General features: G+C 35.4%; 1 protein-coding gene across 1 annotated transcript in view; it reads left to right on the top strand.

The window, feature by feature from the left end:
• The first annotated feature begins 688 nt into the window (after positions 1-688).
• The window catches only part of LOC118739786 (trypsin-1-like), a 14,034-nt gene continuing 4,126 nt past the window's right edge, over positions 689-10,596 (top strand). The window contains exon 1 of the mRNA XM_036471293.1: positions 689-809. Coding sequence (XP_036327186.1) covers positions 689-809 — 121 coding nt within the window. The remainder of the gene's footprint in view (positions 810-10,596) is intronic.

The raw sequence follows: 10,596 nt of genomic DNA, 5'->3' as shown, positions 1-10,596 counted from the left end.
GCAAAATGATTTGCAAAAATTCTGTTGACACGTTATTTACATTCTCTTTTATGCTTTGTTCGTGTACTCTTAGTTTAAGCATGTATATGTTATGCTTTAACTTCCTGTGTAAAGAAGTTGGCAACCTTGGTGTGTGATGAGCAAAAGTTTTTCGGTCCTCGAAAGTTATAAAATATTATAGTTCCAAGTGGATAATAAATTCTAATTACGCCAAAGAATCAAGTCTAAAATGCTATTACACAATAGTAGTGCAAGATCGATTATTCCTGCGGCTGCTAATTTGCTAAGCAAAAGCAAGTCAGAAAGATGCTCGTAGTCTGTTTGTTTTTCTTCTGGTGCGGACAAATTAGTTGAAAGCAAACCACCAACAACAATCATATACATACGTCCCGTATAAGCTTTTCTCGTGTGGTTTGTGTCTTCACTAAACCCGAACTTAGTGCCACCTGTACCTAAGCAGTGCATCCTTGAAAGCTTTGTATATCCAAGCTTTACAAATAAATAAATACAAAGCATTGTGGCTCCAGGTGCTGAAAAGATACGTGGTGGAGCTATATGCAATGATGCCGAAGTGGCTAAAGCTCCACGTATCAGCGATTCTCCAAGCATTATTCGGAGTATGGACCAACGTTTCGCCAAATTTAATGATATGCTAGCGAGAAAAAGACTTGACTCTGAAAACAGAACTATGGAGTTATTCTGTCGAAAATTCGAGGAAAAAATCGAAAGTATAAAACACGACCTAAACGTTATGAATGAAAGAGTAACCCGTTTAGAGACTGCTGTCGATCGTGTAACGATCCTCGAAGGCGAGTTAGCTGCCTTAAAGTTTAATATGGCTAAACAGGAAAATCTGATTGCGGCGTTCGATGTGCGAGTACATGGAATCCCGATTGAAGATGGTGAAAATTTACAAAATGTTTTCCATCACCTTTGTTACACTTTGGAAATTCAGCCAGCATCTTCCGAGCACGGAAGCTTCAGGACACTCAAACTGACCAACGAGAGGAACTTGCAATTAAAAGCCGCTGCGAATTTCAGGCGCTTAAAAAAAATGGACTACGACTTATGCATATGGAAATGAACTCTGACGCCCCCATTTACATAAACGAGCCGCTCACTAAGCGATTGTGCTGATATCTTGAAGTCAGCTTTTCACCTCAAAAGACGTAAAAAAAATGCATTCGGTTATATCAAGAGAGGCTTGACTTATATAAAACGCAAAATTAATGATAGCCCCGAGGTGATACATACTAAAGAGACTCTCAAAGACCTTGAACACATCAGCCTCCTTTCGTGATGGTTGTGCACAAAAGCCAAGTGGGCCATCCCAAGATGTTCACAAGGAATGCCAGAACTAATACGTGTTATGCTTCTTTAAAAATAGTCCTATCTTTTTACCTATCTATTATTATTGTTAGCTCGGGATGTAGCTATGTAATATTGATGCGCCTATAAGATGCAGCGATTTCTATTCTCAAGTTACATACCTGATGACAGTCCGAATGGAAATTATAATAGCGAGGTTTTAGTTTTTTAAACTATAATGTTATTATTATATATTGTTTAAGTAAGACTAGCTGGTTAACCTTAACACCTAAAATTTTAAAATCTAAATGCAGTGCAAATCTAAATTTAATGTATTTTTGTAATAATTACCTCAGACTAAAAGTTGGAGGATTCCAAAGACTACGTATTTACTATTTTGCGCATCCTCAGCAAGCAAGCCGTAGGGCTGAAGATAATTCACCTAAATGCGCAAAGTTTATTTAGAAAAATCGACGAATTCAGATATCACTTTGAAGATTCAGTAATTGATATTTTGTGTACCTCTGAGACATGGTTTTCGTCATGCCATAGTAATGGCATGGTAAAAGTGGATGGCTATGAACTCTTCAGAGCTGATAGACATGGTCATGGTGGTGGTGTTACAATATATGTTAAAAGCTATTTGTCTTGTAGATTACGTTGTGCCTCTGGCACTGGATATGTCGAATATGTGTTCATAGATGTGTTTTCAGAAAATAGTAAACTTCTAGTCGACCCAATCGCTATATTAACTTTTCTGACGTTTCGGAATTCATCCAACCTCTACTCGAAAACTATAGTAATATTATAATTGCAGGGGACTTCAGTAGCAACTTACTTGAAGATAAGTCTTAAACTAAGTATGGAATCTCTAGGACTTTTCCCAACTAACACCTCCCTACCCACGCATTTTACCCATACTAACAGTACTCTATTAGATATACTTTTTGTGAATGACCTACAGAAATCCCTCCTCTACAATCAACTCCCCGCATCGAGATTCTCGAATCACGACTTAATTTTTCTGAATTATTACTTCAAAACGTCAAAGAAAGTACACCTGTTCTAACACGGATGGTTGCGATTTAAAAGAAAATTTTGTTGGACTGTCTGTTACCACAGCTAATATTTGTCTAGATAACTACAGTGTTCGTTTAAATGTTGGTGATAGTCCATTTGAATTTTTTTATGTTGATGATTGTGATGTCGTTCAAGCTATACTTTCAGTTAAGTCGAATGCAGTAGGATTCGATGGAGTCCATGCCAAATTATACTTCCCAAAATATTGCCGCAAGTAACCTATTTCGTCAACTCCATCTTGGCTACCTGCACTTCTCCAAAGTGCAGGAAAGTTGCAAAAGTAATACCTATTCATAGGAAGACTAACGAGTACAGACCTATAGCTTATTCTTCCGCTCCTGTCTAAAGTTGTCGAGCGCATATTACATAAGCAAATGATTTCGTATATGCAAGATCATAAACTCTTAGCTGAACGACAGTCTGGCTTTAGGCCGAAGAGAAGCTGCACAACGGCCCTCCCAGACGTGGTAGAAAGCATTCGGTCGCAAATTGATGAAAACAGGGTTGCCTTTTTAACTATCCTTGACCATACCAAGGCTTTTGATTCAGTTGACCACATGTTATTATGGAGCAAGTTAGAGAACTTATTTAAGTTTTCTAGCCATGGAACTGCATTGATAAGATCCTATCTTGGCGACAGAACTCAGGCAGTTAGTATCGGCGACAGAAAGTCTGATTTCCTTCCCGTAGTCAGAGGAGTCCCACAAGGCTCCATTATTGGTCCTTTGTTATTTATTTTGTATGTAAATGACTTACCTAATGTTCTTAGGTATTGTAATATTCACGTTTATGCTGATGATGTCCAATTATATGTTTTTATCCAGCCAATCGTACTGATATTTGTATTGAAAACTTGAATTCTGACTTAGCTCGAGTAAGTGAGTGGGCTTCTATGAACGGTCTGTGCCTGATCCCAGCCAAATCCAATTGTGTCGTAATCCATAGAAACTCCTTAAGAACGAGTGAGCTAGATGAAATTTAGTTGGACAATTCGGTCATAATATGTCAGCACGGCCAAATATCTTGGCATGCTCTTCAACAATAAGCTCACATAGTATGATCATATTTTTAGCACAGTAGGTAAAGTGTATGGAATGCTCCGTACACTCTGGTTTTCGCAGTACTTCACTCCCTTAAATATAAGACTACTCTTAGCCAAAGCGTACTTAATACCTACGCTCCTATACGGATGTGAGAATTAAGCTAATTGTGACGCTGCATGTAAGCAAAAGTTAAATGTTGCCTATAACAACATGGCAAGATACGTGTTTGTGTTGAAAAGACTTGATCAGGTAACATCATATGCTGAAAAGTTGCTAGCATCTCCTTAGAAAACCTGTTAAAAATTAGAACACTACTGACTTTACATAAAATTATATACACAAAAGAGCCTCATTATCTGTATCAAAGACTTCAATTTCTGTATTCTTCGGGTCAGTACTTCTAGTACATACTAAAGATCGTTTTCTTATATCTGAACGCAAATTCTTCATAAATTCGATTCGTCTTTGGAACTCACTCCCCACTCGACTTAGGCTATTACATAACGCACTGCACTTCAAAAACGAATTAACCCGTTTTTATAATAACGTATAAACATAAATTAATGTACTTTAAACTAAACAATTACTTACTTCAAATAATATATATTTTTTATTATTTTAAACTTGTCTGCAACCTCTCTGTAAAATTTTCGTTGCTTTTATTGTATTACAAATCAATTCCATCTAAAAATTAGCTACAATTTAAAACTAATTTTGTTCTTAGATTTAGTTAATTATGTATGGTGACTAGCACTATAAAATAATTTGTTTAATGTGCTAGGATTAAAATCAAAATAAATACAAATACAAATACAAAAGATGGGTCATCTCTTAATTATGTACCTTGTATTCGAATTCGTTTATTTTCATTCAATCATGTGAAATTTCGGCCACATATCTGCTTGGAGATGTAGCTTATTGGGTTGCGAGATAACCGATTATTTATAAGCTAGAAATTTTATATTTCTATTCAGGCTGTTATCTACAAGGACTCCTCTTTACTTATATGAAAAATTAATCTTTCCTAAGTCTGAGCGCTCTTATGATTTAATTTTACCTCATTTTAACTATAAAAACTCTACTAGGCTGTTTTTTGTCAATGCTACACTCTAAAAAATTTTTGTTTAAATTTGCGCATATTAAGATAGGTAACCAGTTTCCTCTCTTAATGAATGCAAATTTACACACCGTGTTAATTAAATTAAACACTGCTTGCTTTCTTTTACTTATCATATGTGTGGCGTAGAACAAATTTCAAATTTGTTTTTTGAGTTCTAAACATTTATTGTTCACATTTTCACAGTTTACACATAAAATGTTTAAAATTTCCTCTAAAAAATTTTCGTTTAAATTTACGCATATAAAGAGAGGTAACCAGTTTCCTCTTCTAGTGTGTGCAAAATTAAACACTATCTGTTTACTCTTACATATCAAATTTGTCACGTAGCGCACACAAGAGGTGGGTTGTGGGGTTAAATTTATTATGATTTAAGAAATTTTGATAGAAAAAAATTTCTTTTCCATTTCTTGTGCGTCATTTTGTAAGAATTTTTCTTTTTTCTTGAGAGCTCTTTAAAGTTTAACTGCGAATGAAAACATTGTCCTAAAAATATGCAATGCATACTCACGTAATGTTGCTTTTTACACTTTACAGCCTAAAAAATTTTACCACTGATATATACTTAATAAGTATTCGAAGATTAAATTTGCTAAAATTTGAACTCATTCCACCAAAATGAGCTACATGATAAAAATACAAGTTCAGTTAAATTTTCGTTATTCGAAGTATTAAAAAATGAGAAACCAGAAATCGACGAAAATGGATAAAAAAGTGTAAAAATTTCGTAAAATTATTATATTTATTTATATTAAAATTCTTTTGTAAAATTTTATATTACTTTTGAAAGTTGAGTGCATCTTTAACGGTTAATTTTTTCATGATTTAATGATCGGATCTAAACCAAATTACGGGACGACCCTTAAGGTTCCATCTTTCCGGTAAAAAAATAATTATTGGAATCGGTTCACGCGGTGCAAAGTTATGCTGTGGAATAAATAAAAGAAGTAAAAATACTCCGAAGAATTGATAACCTCCCCTTTTTTGAAGCCGGTTGAAAATGTCTGAGTTCTTTGTAAATTTTATGTAAATAAAATGCAATACATATATGAAGCTTTAATAAGTTTATTTATTTATTTCATACTGTACATAAAACTTGCATAAATGTATTTTAAGGAGCGAATTTTCAGTATTTTCTGATGATATATATTTAGAAGTATAAACCCTTTCCCCCAAAAAATATATTCCTGCGTGCGCCCCTGGCACTTAGTATTTATTATTTGTAAAAAATATATTTTTACTTTCAAAATGTTTGTAATTTTAAACTATGAACTATTCGCTTTTATTCGAGCATGTCCTATGAAGAGACTAATTGTTCACCTTTATACCCGAACGGGTATAAAAAGCGCCTAGTCACTTTAAAAAATAAAAATTTGCGCCAGCTGAGATTCGAACCGGGGTGCTCAGTTTTGTTAGGCGAATACTCTCTCTGTGTGCCATCGCCGCACATTAAATTTCATTGACTAAGTGCGTACATATCATTAAATCGTTAATAGTACCCGTTAGAGATGAGTTGGGGCCTAATTGATCTCCAATTATACCCATAATGGATGAGTCGAGACTAATGGACCTCCATTAGTACCCGTATGAGACTAGTTGCGACTAATTAATGCCCAACTGTACCCGATTGAGAGTAATTTCGGAATACTCTCTTTAGGGATTAGTCGCACAATTTTTTGCAGGGTAAATATGAACATACATACATAGGTATTTAAATTAAATTAAAATTTAATTTAAATTTATCCTCTGAAACCGTTTATCGACGTGAAAATTTGTGCAGAATAGGAAATTGCTTTCAAGCTCTTCAAAGATAATTTTTTTCATATTTTCCAGAATTTTACTGTTTTAAAAATAAGTTAAAGGATTAAATAAGTTTATAAACTATTAGAAATAAGTATACTAAAGGTGTTCTTACACGATATGTATTTGCATTAGTACATGCCACTTTTTACATATGGAAATGCCAACATATCGTGTAAAGGCAAATTAGATTTGTTTCTGTACGCAGATGCACGTACATACGAAATAGAAATGTTTCTATTTTCATCTTACACACAAATAGAATCATCTGAGTTTAGTTTATTTTATTTTCACAGAACGTATTTTTAAATAGTTAAATAAAAAGTCACATTTACAGATGCAAATACATATCGTGTAAGAACACCTTAACCGATGAGCATTTTACTGCATACTTTTTAAACATTTGCATATCACTTTGAATCTCATTTATGACATAAGCTACACTCTAAAAAAAATTTATTTAAATTTGCGCATATTAAGATAGGTAACCAGTTTCCTCTCTTAATGAATGCAAATTTACACACCGTGTTAATTAAATTAAACAATGCTTGTTTACTTTTACTTATCATATGTGTGGCGTAGAACAAATATCAAATTTGCTTTTTGAGTTCTAAACATTTATTGTTCACAATTTCACAGTTTACACATAAAATGTTTAAAGTTTCCTCTAAAAAATGTTTGTATAAATTTACGCACATAAAGAGAGTTAACCAGTTTCCTCTCCTAATGTGTGCAAAATTAAATACTGTCTGTTTACTTTTATATACCAAATTTGTCACGTAGAGAAAAATTACACACAAAGTACTTAAAATTGATTAAATATGAGCACTTAATATTTATCAGTGATGGGCAAAATTGTATTTACTAAGTATTAAATACTAAGTACAAAAGTATTTAGGTATTTTGTGTTGTTGTAAATACCAAAGTACTATTTACTTAGGTATTTAGGAGCTGCTAAATACCCAAGTACTATTTACTTAGGTATTTAGGAGCTGCTAAATACCCAAGTAAACAATACTTAGGTATTTAGGTGGTGCTAAATACTGAAGTAAAAAGTATTTAGGTAATTAGGAACTATTAGATATTAAAGTAAGAAGAACTTGAGTATTTAGGAGCTGCTAGATACCAAAGTACTAAAGACGAAAGTATTTAGTAGGCGCTAAATACTCTGGTCCAAAGTACTCATGTACCTTGGGGATGCAAAATACTTTCACTAAAGTACCAAGGTATTTAGTCGATGGGTAAATACTTTCAAACTAAATACTGTATAATTTAGGAGAAATTTAGAGAATTAACATCCCACCTTACACTCACCTGAACTTACTTTACCACAACTCACTTCACCTGTCCTCAAATCAACTCACCACATACAAACTCACCACACCTCACCTAAACTCACCACACCTTCTACTGCTACACCAAAATCCACCAAATCTTAACTCACATAGTAGAACTCATCACACCCGTTCTCACCACACCTCACCTAAACTCACCACAACTTAATTTGAGAACTGTTGCGGGATTTGAGAGATTCTTCAGACTAAATCAGGATTTTCAAGACTATTTCGGAGGTTTCGGGACTATTTTGGGATTTTCGAAGCTGTTACGTAATTCTTTAGGAATTTAGGATTTGAGATTTGCGGGATTCTCGGAAGTAATATCAGGATTTTTGAGACGACTTTCACAATATTTAGCGATTTTTGGAACTAGTTTCGGGATTTTTGGGACTTTCGGGATTCTCGGAATTAATAGCGGAATTTTCGGGAGAATTTCTAGATTCTCGGGATGTTTAGGACTCCTGGCCTATTTTTGGATTTTTAGGACTAATTTCAAGTTTTTGGGACTTTCGGGACTGTTTCGGGACTCTCGGGATTCTCGGAACTAATATCGGGATTTTCGGGACTTCTGGGGCTTTCGGCAGCATTTTGCAATTCTCGGGAGTAATTTCGAAATTTTTGGGACTCCGGGACTATTTTTCGATTTTTGGGACTTATATCGGCCTTTGGGGACTATTTCCAGATTTTTGGGGATTGTTTCGGATTTATGGAGTTTTCGGGCTTCTCGGGGATATTTTTGGGACTGTTGGGACTTTCGAGGCTATATAGGGATCTTTGGGACTAATTACGGATTTTTGGAACTCCCGGGACTATTTCGGGAATATCGGGAATAATTTAGGTAGTTTTGGGACTTTTTCCAGATTTTTGGGACTAATTTAGGATATTTGGGACTTTCGGGTCTATTTAGAGGTTGTCGGGAGTAATTTCGGGATTTTTGGAAATTTCGGGACTGTATCCGGATTTTTGGGACTATGTCGGGATTCTCAGGAATAATTTCGGATTTTCGGGAGTATTTCGGGATTTTTGGGACTTTCAGAACTATTTTTGGAACTTGCGGGACCATTTCGGGATTTTCGGGCCTAATTTAGGAACTTTGGGACTTTCGGAACTATTTCAGGATTTTTGGGACTATTTCGTAATTATCGGAACTGATTTCGGGATTTTTGGGACTTTTGGGGCTTTCGGGAGTATATCGATTTTTTTGGGACTTCTTTTGGATTTTTTAGACTTTCGGGACCATTTCGAGGTTTTCAGGAGTATTTCGGGATTTTTGAACTAATTTCGGATTTTTGGGACTTTCGGGACTATTTCTCCATTTTTGGGGAAAATTTAGGAATTTCGGGACTTGGAGAACTAGTTAGGGAATTTTGGGACATATTTCGGATTTTTACAACGTTCGGGACTATTTCGGGATTCTCGGAAATAATTTCGGGACTGTTGGTACTTTCGATGCTATTTAGGAATTTTAGGGACTCTCGTTACTATTTCGGGATTATCGGGAGTAATTTGGGTATTTTTGGGACTTTCGAGACTTCCAGATTTTTGGGACTTATTTTGGATGTTTGGAACTTTCGGGTCTATTTCGGCATTGTCGGGAGTAATTTCGGGATTTTTGGGAATTTCGGGAGTATTTTGGAATTTTTGGAACTTTTGGGCTTATTTCGGGATTCTCGGAACTGATTTCAGGACTTTCGGGATTATTTAGGAAATTTTGGGACAAATTTCGGATTTTTGGGACTGCCGGGATTAATTTGAGATTTTCGAGACTACTTTGGAGCTTTTGGGACTTCCGGGATTCCTGGGACTAGTTTCGAGAATTTCGGGACTTTCTGAAATAGTTTCGAAAGTCTTAAAGTTCCTAAATTAGTCCCGAATTCCCAAATGGTCCCGAAAGTCTCAAAAATCTAAAAATAGTCCCGAAAGTCCCAAAAATCCGAAATTGGTCCCAAAAATCCCTAAACGACCTCAAATATCCCAAAACACTAAAATTAGGCCCAAAAACAAAGAGAGTCCCGGGAGTCCCAAAAATCCTGTGGTAGTCTCGAAAGTCCCGAGAATCCCGAAATTCCCCAAATTAGATCCGAGACTCTCAAAATAGTCCCGAAAGTCCCGAAATTAGTCATTATAAGCCCGAAATAGTCCCGAAAGTTCCAAAAATTTCGAAATACTCCCGAAAACCCCAAAAATCCCGAAATTACTCCCGACAAACCCGAAATAGACCCCAAAGTTCAAAAAAATCCAAAATAAGTCGCAAAAATCTGGAAATAGTCTCGGAAGTCCCAAAAATACCTGAATTACACCTGATAATCCCGAAATATTCCCGAGAGTCCCAAAAACCCTTAAATGGCCCCGAAAGTCCCAACAATTCCGAAATTAGTTCCGAGAATCCCGAAATAGTCCCGAAAGTTCCAAAAATCCGAAATAGGTCCCAAAAATTTGAAAATAGTCTCGAAAGTCCCAAAATTACCTAAATTACTCCCAATAATCCCGAGAGCCCCAAAAATTCCTAAATAGTCCCGAAAGTCCCAACAGTCCCGAAATTATTCCCGAGAATCCCGAAAACCGCATAAATTCGAAACAAGTCCCAAAAATCTGGAAATAGTCCCGAAAGTCCCAAAAACTAGAAATTAGTCCTAAAAATCCAAAAATAGTCCACGAGTCCCAAAAATCCCGAGAATTCCGAAATATTCCCGAAAGTCCCGCTATTAACTCCGAGAATCTCGAAAGTCCCTTTATATTTTGAAAGTCGATTCGAAAGTCCCGATATTAGTTCCGAGAATCCCGAAAATCTCAAACAAAGTTTCCAGGAACCCCTAAAGAATTACGAAATAGCTTCAAAAATCCCAAAATAGTCCCGAAAACCCCGAAATGGTCTTCTAAATCCTGATTTAGTCTGAAGTATCTCTCAAAT

Source organism: Rhagoletis pomonella, unplaced genomic scaffold, assembly GCF_013731165.1.
Source record: "Rhagoletis pomonella isolate Grant_MI unplaced genomic scaffold, Rhpom_1.0 Rhpom_scaffold_00005, whole genome shotgun sequence".
Lineage (NCBI taxonomy): Eukaryota > Metazoa > Arthropoda > Insecta > Diptera > Tephritidae > Rhagoletis > Rhagoletis pomonella.
This window is presented reverse-complemented; position numbering and strand designations above follow the sequence as displayed.